General features: G+C 42.8%; 3 protein-coding genes across 5 annotated transcripts; 1 reads left to right on the forward strand and 2 right to left on the reverse strand.

The window, feature by feature from the left end:
* Nucleotides 1-1,129: 1,129 nt before the first annotated feature.
* On the reverse strand, nt 1,130-4,771 carry LOC115743349. 3 transcript variants are annotated; one of them, XM_048281393.1, is made up of 5 exons: nt 4,446-4,771; nt 3,563-3,791; nt 2,315-2,467; nt 1,514-2,007; nt 1,130-1,286 (listed from the first exon to the last, which is right to left on the reverse strand). In XM_048281393.1, the coding sequence occupies exons 1-5, from the start codon at nt 4,668-4,670 to the stop codon at nt 1,257-1,259; spliced, it is 1,131 nt and encodes a 376-aa protein (XP_048137350.1). In that variant the 5' UTR covers nt 4,671-4,771; the 3' UTR covers nt 1,130-1,256. The 3 variants fall into 3 exon arrangements, with proteins under 3 accessions (XP_048137350.1, XP_030533949.1, XP_030533950.1); XM_030678089.2 differs by having other exon boundaries at nt 1,258-2,007; XM_030678090.1 differs by having other exon boundaries at nt 1,258-2,007; nt 3,563-3,702; nt 4,446-4,581.
* Nucleotides 4,772-6,819: 2,048 nt separating this feature from the next.
* Nucleotides 6,820-9,564, forward strand: LOC115743351 (28 kDa ribonucleoprotein, chloroplastic-like). Its single transcript, XM_030678092.2, has 4 exons — nt 6,820-7,465; nt 8,540-8,641; nt 8,838-9,110; nt 9,241-9,564. Exons 1-4 carry the CDS (start codon nt 7,067-7,069, stop codon nt 9,292-9,294), a joined length of 828 nt encoding a protein of 275 aa, XP_030533952.1. The 5' UTR covers nt 6,820-7,066; the 3' UTR covers nt 9,295-9,564.
* Nucleotides 9,565-9,720: 156 nt separating this feature from the next.
* On the reverse strand, nt 9,721-11,571 carry LOC115743348 (pentatricopeptide repeat-containing protein At4g33170-like). Its single transcript, XM_030678088.2, has one exon. It carries the CDS (start codon nt 11,477-11,479, stop codon nt 9,752-9,754), a length of 1,728 nt encoding a protein of 575 aa, XP_030533948.1. The 5' UTR covers nt 11,480-11,571; the 3' UTR covers nt 9,721-9,751.
* Nucleotides 11,572-12,466: the final 895 nt, after the last annotated feature.

A 12,466-nucleotide genomic window follows, 5' to 3' on the forward strand; every position in this document is an offset into this window, starting at 1 on the left:
TTGTACACGCAACCAAACCCTTCCTCACTAATCATGAGAGCTCCGTTGAACCTCCGGTGGCCGATTTGAGGTCCGCCAAGGAGAAAACGTGCACATCGTTGGCACGACGCTGGGTCAACAACTCGTAAAAGGATAGATCCGGCAAGTCGAGAACGGCGAGGCTTGACTCCGGCTCCCGCGACCGAGTAGATCCCGACGCCGGTGAGATTGGAGGTGCGCAGCGTAATGGAGTTGAGGCCATGAGACTTGAAGGACAAGATCATGGAGGAAGCGTTAGACTTGCAGACGACCACGTGGAGCCTCCTCGACAGCCTCGAGCAAGGCCCGCCTCTCCAAATGCGGTGCGGCTTCAAGCAAGGCCGAGCAAGGGACCCGCCGAGAGCGGCCGAGCCTCGAGCTCGCCGAGCCGAGGGCGGAGGAAGGAGCGGCGAAGGAAGGAACGGGTGGAGGAAGGGAGAAGATGGAGAAAAGAAAAAAGAAAAGAAAAAGAGAAAAAGAAGAAAAGAAAAAAATTTAAAACCTAAATAATTAAAAAATGAAAATAAAACTTTCAAATTTTAAAAACTTAAATAAAAAATTGAAAAGAAAGTAAAAAATAATTATTAGGTTATTCAAAAAATAAAAAAAAATTATATGTGATTGAAATTGATTTTCCTTACCAAACGGCAGAAAATATTTTTCGATTCGTTTTCAGATTTCAGCAAAATACCGGAAAATATCGTCATTTTCCCAGAAAATGACTTTCTGAAAAATATTTTTCGAAAACGACTTATTTTTCGCGAAACAAACGGAGTCTTAACAGGTCAAAATCTTGAAAGAAGTATGGAACAGCTTGTGGATCCATTCTCATCTCTATTACAGTAATTTCCCTCCCTCACCATTGCTGCCAAAAAACCACCACGGCAGACTTCCTTAAATTCTTACTCGTTCTCTGCATACTATCTTTTCCTAACCTGTTCTCTAAAAATAGATGAACTGAGGAAAGTTACAATGTGGTTTATAACTCAGGTCCGTCAACGGAAAGGCGGGCTAGTCCCTTAAGCTGGCGAGCTAGACTTTGTCAACTCTCAATTCTTGCTAAAAATGAAAAATAACCCACAGAAATTTCTCCTTGATTTATTCTCTCTCACTGTGGAACCTAAAGTCATAAAAGTGGGGGAAACAAGGTCCTGCAGTGAACTTTAAGGCATAGAAGGCTCCATTCCATGCACCGACAAAGAACGTTCCCCACGAGCATCCCTCCCGGCGATGAAAGACTACAGTCGACGGCTAATCAACATTTCACCGGAGAAAAAGATTAATCAACAAGTGTAAAGTTTCTCTTTACATACTCCAAGCAAGAAAACGGTAGATCCAAAATGCGCTCCACGTCAATCGACCTTGAGATCAGCCTGTCTACAATACAATTCCTACTTGACAACCCAGTGTCTACCCTGAAGTTCTTGCACGCTACCAAGGTTGAATTACACACCCAAGGAACTGAAACTACGAATGCCAACCCCGAGCACTTACTATGAGCACGATGAGAACTTCCCCGTCCAACTACCGCATCCTTGTAAGCTTGAGCAATGCTAGAAACATGCTTCCCCATCGGCCAAAGCTGTTGAAGCACAGACAAAGGGGACCCGTCTGGACTCAGCAAATCAGCATCCGAATGAAGGTTCACCACCACGGCTCCGTGCTCTGAGTGCAGCTGGTTGCTGAGAGCTCTAAGGAAAGGGGAATCTGGGTCCCAGAGCTTCCGAGGGAAAATATCATCACCATCATAGGCATCGATGAAAACCAAGTCGTAAAGTTTCTTGTTTTCATGGACAAACTTTTCAGCATCAGATTCCAAGAGGTGAAGCCTTTCATGAACGCCTTTCCACATCACTTCATCCATGAGATCAGGTTTCGAGATGGCACGATCGCCCGAGGGAGTTAGGACAGAGAAAGCTGGAAACCCCATGGCCTGAATGGAGGCTGAGATGACCAGGGGGTCTATTTCGACTATGTCAATAATGGCACCTGGAACAATTTGGCCGCACTGATGAAGATCAGACCACAAGCTCTCTTTGAATGCTGTTAGGGGAATCTATCTGTTTATCTCCCCATTCTTTCCCCTATTTCTACTTCTTCTTTAATCTTGTTTTCTTTTTGGATGCAACATAGAGAGCATTCAGTGACTCAAGATCCATTTCGAAATTCGACCAACATATATGGTCATAGCAACATTTACAACTAATCTGATGTCTTATTTTTGCATATGAGCTCATTTCATCAGCTCGGAACAAAAGAAAATACGGACAATAAAGAGATGGAAAAGAACAGTTACCTTGAATTTTACTGGCCAGAAACAATGGTAAGCTACCTCCACCATGCCCAATGCACAAAATATTCATAGGTTTATTCCCACATAAAACATCCCCAAGATCAAAATCAGAAGATGCTAATGTTGCCAACCCAGCTGATACCATGCTTTTGAGATCTGCAGGATATGTGAGATGTATTCCAAGTTAAAAATCTACATATTGTGCAATATACACCGAACAACTAATAAATAGATAAGGACTAGAACCAATAGACAAGTTCCCAGAACTAATTCACATGGTAGAATTGATCCATATTGGCTATTGCATCATGAAACTGAATCAGGTATCACCATTAAAGGAACAATCAAGACCAAAATCTCCAGCAATTGGAAAAAAAAAGGGTCAAATTTGGAAGCTCACATGCTAAAAACGTTGAACGTTAATTGATGCAATTTGAAAGAAAAAAAATTAGGTTCACATACTGGACTTATGCCTGTTATCGTGATTCTTAAATGAAGGGAAGAAAGAAAGACATGGGAAAACATCAGGGAAGCAAAATGCACACAATCTGGAGAGATCTCAACCAATATGAGCCAATTTACATCCATGCAGGTACCAAACAAAAACAGACACCGGCTGCAAAGCTTGTGAACTACTATTGCTTATGGTGACTACAGCATAAAATATTATCAGTTTTGCAAAGGAGTTCCAGGTCTAATATTAGTATCAGAAAGGGAGGGCGTGCTACACATGGGGATTCCCTTCTATAACCTAGGATTTCTATTTCTTCTTCAAGAAGTAAAACATCACAGTTCTCCGCTTAAATGTCCATTATTTCATTTTCTACCTTATTTCCTCGTTTCCTTTATTATTTGAACTCCACATATTTTGCTATCGGACTCTAGTTTTAGTGTTACGTTCAACATAAGCTTTATGAAACCAAAACCAAGAGTCTATGTTTTCAATTCTACTTTTTATTAAAAACTTTGACATTCTACTTAACTTGCTTGTGGTATTTGCATGTATATTTTCGAAGCAAGAACCACAAAAAAAAAAAAAAAACTCTATGTAAATGAACGAGAAACAAACAATGAATTCTAACAGAATGGAAAAGCCAGTATGGTGACTCAAATATAAATCTTTTATTTTGGGCCAAATGGTGATAGAATAGTCAGACTTCAGGAATTGAGACAGAAACCAAGGAAAGAAATGAATACTTCAGGAAAAATAACAGTAGGGAAGCCAAGCAAAGAAGAAGTGAGAAACTTTACATGGAACAGCCAGGCAATTTGCTTGCTGCATGAAGCGTACAGAGTGGGGTTCTGATTCCCGGTAAGTAGCCATAATCTTGACAGTGCTTTGACGAGTATCATCATTAAATCGGAGTACACGCCACTGATATCCTAGCACCCTAAAACGTTCATTAGGATCAGATCTGGGGTATATATCTGCATACCTTTGCAGAAGCCAATTCTCCACTGAAGACCAGTAAACAACATTCTGCGAAGATAAAACTATAATCCTACGATAAGCAAATCAATCTAAACGATGAAGTTAATTTGGAGTTCACAACCTCAGAGATGGAACAAGCAAGAAATAAACACATTGATGAATGACCAAATTAAAGAATGTGAAGCAAATAGCCGATCAGGAAGCCACTATGAACAACAAGCTCTTGGGTGCTGCATAAAACAACCGAATTAGAACAAAAGGCATCATTAGTGAGAAATGAGACAATGACAACTTGTGAAATATAAGGATTTCACCCAGGTCACTAGTATCAGATTTAGCAGGGCCCATTCATAATCTCCTCCTCTAAACTGAGAAAGATTGCGAAGAATTCGAAACAATTCAGTATAAATTATCTCTTTTTAGGGTATGAGAATAAGTGATCACACTTACAACTACATAAAACCTACACTAGAGTAAGCCTGAGCGGGTCAAGCCTGAGAAATATCAGCATTAAGTTGATTGGGAACATGGACAATACACGCTATGCACTAATTTTGCGGAAAGTGAATAAAGTCGATCAACTCATTCTCGAATTTCTGGAGCACTCTCTCTTTCTACGCAGCGATTAGGCAAGCGCAATGAATTAACGAATTGTAAGAAACTCCGATTCTCAGAGTCGGAGAGAGAGGGAGAGAGACTAACAGGTCGAGAAGAAGGGAAGGCGACGACGGAGACGACGCCGTTGCCGCGGTCGGAAGTTGCGCGGAGGACGGTGTGACCGTCGCCGCCGCCGCCGCCAGCCGCGGTGGACCCCCACCACTCGGAAGAGTAGAACCAGTCGCCCTCGTCGTCGATACGACGCCGCGCCGCGGCGCTCAACCTCCGGGCGCCGCGAAATGAACAGACCGATCGTGCTGCACGCCACATCTCAGCGGCGCGACGGGTACTGCGAAGGGCCTACAAAAACCCTAGCGATCGAGCACGAGGGACGGAGGGAGGCTTAAACCCTCTCCAAATCCCGAGCTAGAGCCGGAGGGGAGTAGGGAGGGAGCAATGGCGGTCGGTTCAAGGCCAGGGGGTGAGCAAAAAAGACCGCCGGGCCGGATCAAGACCGATGGTCCGGTTCCCGATTTTAGGAAGATCCGGTCCTGTTCCCGATTCCTAAAATTGGAACCGGTGATCGGGCAGTCCGGTTCCCGGTTCCAGGGTCTTGGACCGGACCGGACCGGTCCTTTTTTTTTTTTAAAAACAAATCTAACGTTTACTTGTTGTTTAGGTTTAGGTCATTTAGAGTTCAATCCAAAGCTGCCAATTGAAGAGGCCTTGACTTCGCCGAGCTCGTGGTACATCGACCATTGTTTTCTCGACCTCGAGCTCGATTACGTCTTCTATCAAAGTGTGTATTCACTTTTCGGAACCGCGGATTGGAAAGCCTCAGAACCGCGCGGGAACCGGACCGGACCGACGGTCCGATCCAATTCCCGGTTCCGAGGGTGACCGGTCCGGTCCGGTCCGCGGTTCCAAAAAATGGGAACCGGCATCACCGGTCCGATTCCCGATTTTTGATGAGAACCGAACCGGACCGGGAACCGCACACCCTTATTCAAGGCTACGCACGTTTTTCTCTCTGTCGGCAAACCCCTCGTCTTCCAAAAAACCCTTTTCCTCTCTCTTGATCTGTTTTTAGAGTTTGTGTGTGTGAATGGATTTGTGCAGCTGATTTTCGATGAGTGTGGAGATCGGTTCCGTTATTCATGCAACGGACAATAGTCCATAAAGATGTTCGTGATATGACTTCGCAACATTTTCGATATAGAGACTATAGTTCAATCTTCCTTCTCGATTTAGAATTAAGTCAACTTTTAGGGTTTTACTCTTTCAAACTGGATTTAGATATAGATCCGGAAGTTCGTCACGGTTTGATTTGTGTTCTTTCAACACATTGAGTTGGTATCTATGCACGACAATGGTAATGAGTACGTTGAATCTAGACGCGTATCGTGAGTCGTTGTAAATGGAGTAAGAGATCTCGATGTGTGCTCGCTACTAAAATCTGTTCTTAAGGGATGTGAGTATGCTTCTAGATGCAAATAATGTTTTATTATTTGTTTTTGGCATTTATTTGTGATTTGATAGATACCTCTAGAGTACTTTTTTTTTTATTAGTTAATGAAAATTTTCTTTTGACAAAAAAAAAAATTCGAGCTTGAAAAGTTAAAAAGTCAAAAAGTGTATTAAGCTTCGCATGTCCAACTTGTGTTGGACCCAATATGTAATATGGTTCCTAAACTTTTAATTTTGTCAATGTGATTCTTGGACTTTTAATTTATGCAATATCGTCATTAGATTTTAGCTCAATATGTAATGTCATCCTTGAACTTTTAGGACGTGAATGATAACCGTTCCACTTCTCTTTTTCTGTTCGGGTTTGGAATATAAATCCGTTTGGTAGCGCAATTTTATTTTTTTTATTTTCGGAACAAAATTTTAGTCTAGATATAGGTTCGGAACAGAAATGAAAAGTCAAATTTCTCTATCTTTTTTTAACAAAAATAGAAATAAGATTCTTATCATCGCTCGCTCCCTCTCTCGCATCCTTATTGCCAATCGCCAGTCACCGTTAGTCGATCACCGACAATCGCAAAAATTTTATCTTGTTATCAAACGGATTTCTGTTATGAGAGTAGAAATTTTGTGTCGTTGTTAAACACAGTTATCTGCTTAGAAACTCATCCAGGGAAACATAAATTGCTTTCAAGAACATAATGGTTATCATTTGTGCCCTTAATTTGTGCAATTCAATCCATACATTGTATAAAAATGTTCAACATTGTCTCTGAATTTGAATTGATGGAAGGACAATAAAGGACAATATTGAACATTTTCATACAATTTAGAGACTAAATTGAACATATACGAAAAAGTTCATGGAGCACATTGAATAAAACAAAAGTTCGGAGATGACATTGCACGTTGAGCTAAATTTTAGGGATCACATTAAACAAATTAAAATTTTAAGAATCATATTGCATATTACACCTAAATTTCAAGACTATTTGTGTCATTATCTCAATTTAATACGTTTTGGAAATAAATAAAAGTCAAACTAATTGACTTTATTTGTTTTGTCGTGAAAAAGAAAATTTTAGTAACTTTACCTTATCCGAGCTATCTCCTGCGGATATCTGCTGATATTGCTGGCTAGAATCTGCCCACATCATCTCGTAGCTTAGCTTGACACTCTCTCTCTCCACAAGTCCCCATTTTCTCTCTCTGCCTTAACTGAAAAAACCGCCGCCGCCACCGCCACCGTCACAAGCTCCATGGCCGCCGCAGCTGCCATAGGCTCCACCTTCTCCTCCTCCATCAACACCCTCAAGTGTTGCCTCCAGTCCGCTAACTCTCCCTCCTCCTGCCCGCCTCACCAACTGAGGCTCCTCTCACCGTCATCATCGAACCCACCCCATCTGGGCGAGGCTCTGTCGGCTCGCATCACGCCGCTCAGACGCCACGTTGGCCTGAGGATATCGGCTGCCGTAGCCCAAGAGGAGGTGGCCGCCCCTGCCGCTGCCGTGGAAGTGGAAAAGGAGGAGGAGGAGGGAGAGGGAGCTGAGGGTGTGACTGTAAATACCAAGCTCTACTTTGGGAATTTGCCTTACAATGTGGACAGTGCACAGTTGGCCGGTATAATTCAGGACTATGGAAGCCCAGAGCTTGTTGAGGTGTGTGATTTTCTGCTCCCGGTTGTGATCTGATCACTGATCTTAATGATTAATTGGAGAAACTAAGAACAATCTGAATTCGGTGAGATACTTTACATGTGAGAGCGGCATCTAACATTGTGTAGGATCATTCCATCAGTAAAGTCACCAACAGAGCCGATTGCGGTGCTGAATTTGTGTGGAAAGTTGGTTCTTTTTAGCTTAAGCACAGTATCGGTTTGGACAAGCAACACCGTTAAGTGTGAACTGCATTTTGCAGACTTTTGCTGCATTTTCCTCTGTTAAAGTTGCCGATGCTTTCCATTACAATATCGAAAAATGGGAAACAAAGATAGGAAAGCCTAGCTTAAGTATGATGAACTTGGTTGCACTTGTACATGGTGCAGCATTATCAAAGAGGACGCGGATGAATCTCCAGAGTAGGCAGGATGATGGATTGTGAAGTCTGTCTGGTCTACGACAGTTCACGCTACAAATGCACACTTCTTTTGTTTAAGCTTGACACAGTACAAATGTACCCAACTTAATGAACATGATGTATTCTGAACAATTAATGTCGGTTAATATCTGGCAAATCCTTAGCCATGCTCAGGATTCATCTCTTCTCATTGCAAGGACAAGAGACGAAGACAATTGCATGGGTGGTTCATGTTGGTTGGCTAGTCATCTGTTCAATTACCAGCTTGCATCAATAATCTACCCCTACAAATTCCTATGAGTACCATTAGAAATGAGATAGTCAATGCTTGCTCTGATTTTGGATATTCCTTTGCTAGGATATGGACAATTAGTAGTGACTAAAGAACTTGTACTGTTCCGCACACCAGGGATATCCTTGAAAATTTCATCACTTTGCAAAGTAGCGCGGCTCTTTCAATTTTCTCTTTGCTAGTTGCATTTTGCCGATCTAGAATAGATTAGTGTCAAAACTTTAGCCTTCTCTACAGAAATACATCGAATGTACCTCATGATGCGTGAAGAGCGTTTGAAGTTTATTTTGCAGTCAATTTGCCTTAAATTCAATTTGATTGTGGTTCTTCTTAACTCTTCACGTTCCCCTGATGACCTCTGCAGGTTCTTTATGACAGAAACACTGGAAGAAGCAGAGGTTTCGCTTTCGTAACAATGAGCAGCATTGAAGATTGTAATGCAGTTATAGAAAACCTCGATGGAAGTGTGAGTTGGCTTATCTCTGTCTGTTTGCGGGTATGCGCAGCTCTGCAAGCTAATGCAGAAGATAAAACAACAATGGTTTTCTGCACTATTTCATCATGCTAAATAATGTCCTTCCTTTTCCAGTTTAGAAATGTATGATGAAGTCCTTCCAGTTCAGGAACAGTATCCCAAGACTGACCCAATCTCCATGTTTCAGGAATACATGGGACGGACGCTGAGGGTGAACTTCTCAGACAAACCTAAACCGAAAGAGCCTTTATACCCAGAAACTGATTACAAGCTTTTTGTTGGAAACTTGTCCTGGTCTGTGACTTCTGAAAGTTTGGAAAAAGCTTTTCAAGAATACGGAAACGTAGTTGGAGCAAGAGTGCTGTACGATGGCGAGACGGGGAGGTCGCGCGGTTATGGTTTTGTGTCCTACTCGACAAAAGCGGAGATGGAAACCGCTCTTGAATCTCTTAACGGAGTGGTAATACTTTGCTATGCCCCCCCGTTTCTCTCAAAAACAGGATATAGATACGTGCTTCTGAGCATTTCTATTAGATGCTTCATGATTCAGTTTCTTCCTTATCTTTTCCCCTTTTCTGAGCTGTTACCAGGAGCTAGAAGGGCGCGCCATCAGAGTAAGCCTAGCTGAAGGAAAGCGGACATAAAGCGAAAATTAAGTCAAAGTTTGGGAACTCGGGAAAACATGGACGACCTCGGCACAAAGGAAGCAACAAAGTGTATTTTCTATGCATGATCCTTGTACAATTTGCACAGCGCTCCGTTGTTTGCTTCTTTGCCAATAATTTGTTCTCGCCTTTTCATTCTGCCTTTCCTTATGCTCTTGCTTGAAGATTTCAGTGTACAACATTGGCCGGTGGCTCCCATCATTTTATTGTGGCTTCAATATATGCATTACTCGAATTTTCGGCTTCAAATAACGTGGCACTTGGATTAACTTGTATTGTAGTTGATGTAAGGTTTTTCAGAGAACTAAAAGTCAAGTGAAGTCAGCAACACCATCCGACGCACAGCCCTTACACTGTTCATTCCCAAGGATAGGTTTCCTTCCAAAAATTCCGAATCGGTTTCTCTTCTGGGTAAATAACAGACACGTACCTCGAATTACCAAATATCTCCACAAGTACAGATACCGTTAAGGAATCGGTGGTATCTATTTACATCCCTAACAATGATCTCCCTCTCCTCAGCACGGCTGATGTACTTAAACACCTCGTGACAATCCTTACAGATCCTCAGATTCTTCACAACCCTCAGTGGCTTGTGGGGCGGTGAAACGCCATTCAACAGCCCAAAAGCCACTGCCAGTTTCTCACTGTGATACCAAAGAGCTTCCTTCTTCTCCCTCTCTCCCAACTCATGGGATATTACCTTCCACACCGGCACATACCCTAAATTCTCGATTTTCTCCATCAATTCCATCAGCTTCAAGTAGACTTCTTCTGTCCTCTCATGTTTTCTATCTCCTGACATGAAGACATGGACTTCACCTCGCACCTCAATCCAGCTCATACCACCTTCCTTCTTCACCCTCCTATCCTTCATCCTCTTCCGTACTTCAGCAACCTCATTCCATCGTCCCGAAGATGACAATATATTTGCAGCTATCACATAAGCTGAGTCGTCATTTGGGTCAAGCTCCAGTAACTGCCCTGCGACTGAGCAAGCCATGTTGGCATCACTGTGGTGTCCACAAGCAATTAGTAACGACCGCCATACTGCAGCATCGGGCTCAAATGGCATGGTCATTGCAAGCTTCTTGGCTTCCTCCAATTTCCCAGCATTTCCCATAGCACTAACTAGACAAGTGTAATGTTCTAATCTCGGTTCTAGTGCATACTCCAGTCTCATCTGGGTTAGCCAATTTTCTGTCTCCGTGACTAAACCAGCATTGCAACATGCTGTCAGGATAGCTAGGAAGCTATACTCATCAGGAACAAGTCCCTGAGAATCCATTTCATGGAAAAGCTTGACCGCTGACTCCACATCACCCTGTTGGGCATAGCCAGACATCATTGCATTCCATCCGATGTCATTCATCACTGCCACATTCTCATCAAACACATATCTCGCGTCCGAAATAACTCCAGCCTTCCCATACCCATCGATCAAAGCACTCGCCACAACCACATTATTATCAAGCCCGGTGACTACTGCATGGGCATGGATAATGGCGCACTGTTCCAACGCAGCCAACTCTGAAGCGGCGCGCAGCGCCCCCGAAACACTATGCATTGTTGACCCTATATCACAACATTTCATATCAGCAAACACCGACAACGCATCTATAGGCCGGGAACTTTGCGCCAAACCAACAATGACAGCAGAGTAACAAACCTCGTCCTTCTCAGGCATTTCGTGGAACACCTTGAGCGCGCCACCGGCCAACCGACATTTAGAGTAGAAACTGACGAGGGCAGACCCAGAAAACGGCTCGTTGGCGAAACCAAGCTTCAGGGACAAGGAATGGAGGGAGAGACCAAAGGGTACGCACAAAAGGGTCGTGCAGGTCCGGAGGAGGGAAGCGACGGTGCGCTGGTTGGGCAGAGCCGAGTGGCGAAGCATGGACACGAAGTGTCGCAGAGAAAGGAGGGAGTCGGCGTGCGCGGAGATGAGGGACGTCCATGACACGACGTTCGGGGATGGGATCTGGGCGAAGACGCGACGGGCATAAGACAAAAGACTGGATTTTGAGTAAAGGGAGATGAGCTGGTTGCAGAGGAAGCGATCTTGGTGGGAATGTGATTTCAAAGCTTGAGCGTGGATCATGCGCGGGTCAGCGTTCGGTGGTACCAACAACGTTGATCTGTTGACGTCGGATGAGTCGTTCATGTCTGTTTCGTTCCAACTTCTAAGGAGTTCTCATTTGGAGCGGATGCAATCCGCAGTGCAGAGAGCGAGAAGGCTGGAAACCTATTTCACAGATGTCCCTCTTTTTCTGACTCCCTATTTTTAAATGTAGGAATAATTGGGGAAGGTTTGATATAATTACAAAAGGCATTTTTATTTAAAAAAGGCCCCGTTTATTTCGTAAAAAATAAGATAATTAGCCAAAATCTGAAAATTAACATGAAAATAATTTTCATCGTTTGGTATGAAAAATCTGATTTGATTATTACCAAAAATTTTGAATTTTGAATTTTTTTTCTTTGTTCTTTTTCATTTTCCCTTCTTTCTCTTTCGGTTGCCAACCAAGGCTATGGCCGGGAACCCTCCACAGAAAAGGGCGAGCTCGAGCCCGGCCAGATCCAGCAAGGTCAAGGTTGAGCTCATTATTGTCTGTGGTCGGCCACCGACCATCGCCGTGGTCGGCGATTGGCCAAGGGAGAAGACAAAAAAAAAAACAGAAAACGAATGTGACGGAGTGCTCTTCGAAGGAGGGAAAATGATTTCCTCCTTTTAAAAAGATTTTCCACTTTTGAAGGTGTTCTTTTTATTGACAAAAAATGTGTTCATTGATTAGTTTATTTTCTGTGAATCAAACAACAAAAAATTTGAATTTTTTTTTCCTAAGTGTTGTTTTCCGTGAAAACAAATGAAGCCTAAATAGATAAATATTTACCAAATGGGGTGAAGCAGCTTTGAGATTCTTTGTCCTATATAGATAAATAGCGAGAATTATCTAAAAATCCTAAATTTATTGTAATTGTGTCAATTCAATCCCTTTTTTTTTTTTTGCCGATTTAATCTTAAACTTTTTGTTGTTGCGTGAATTCAATCCACTCGGTCAATTTTGGCTAGCCGACGTTAATGTGGACACCTGCCGATGCTAGTCCGAGGACATAATATTATAATAGTCCTTTGAATTTTTTTATTCTC

The sequence above is a fragment of the Rhodamnia argentea genome, chromosome 1, assembly GCF_020921035.1.
Source record: "Rhodamnia argentea isolate NSW1041297 chromosome 1, ASM2092103v1, whole genome shotgun sequence".
NCBI classification, from domain to species: domain Eukaryota; kingdom Viridiplantae; phylum Streptophyta; class Magnoliopsida; order Myrtales; family Myrtaceae; genus Rhodamnia; species Rhodamnia argentea.

Coding starts and splice junctions, on each gene's coding strand:
- LOC115743349 (XM_030678089.2), bottom strand. CDS start 4,670: ATGTGGCGTGCAGCACGATCGGTCTGTTCATTTCGCGGCGCCCGGAGG. Junction 3,792..4,445: donor CCTTCCCTTCTTCTCGACCT/GTTAGTCTCTCT, acceptor TTATCTTCGCAG/AATGTTGTTTACTGGTCTTC. Junction 2,008..2,314: donor TCTGGCCAGTAAAATTCAAG/GTAACTGTTCTT, acceptor AAATTGTTCCAG/GTGCCATTATTGACATAGTC.
- LOC115743351 (XM_030678092.2), top strand. CDS start 7,067: ATGGCCGCCGCAGCTGCCATAGGCTCCACCTTCTCCTCCTCCATCAAC. Junction 8,642..8,837: donor TAGAAAACCTCGATGGAAGT/GTGAGTTGGCTT, acceptor TCCATGTTTCAG/GAATACATGGGACGGACGCT. Junction 9,111..9,240: donor TTGAATCTCTTAACGGAGTG/GTAATACTTTGC, acceptor AGCTGTTACCAG/GAGCTAGAAGGGCGCGCCAT.
- LOC115743348 (XM_030678088.2), bottom strand. CDS start 11,479: ATGAACGACTCATCCGACGTCAACAGATCAACGTTGTTGGTACCACCG.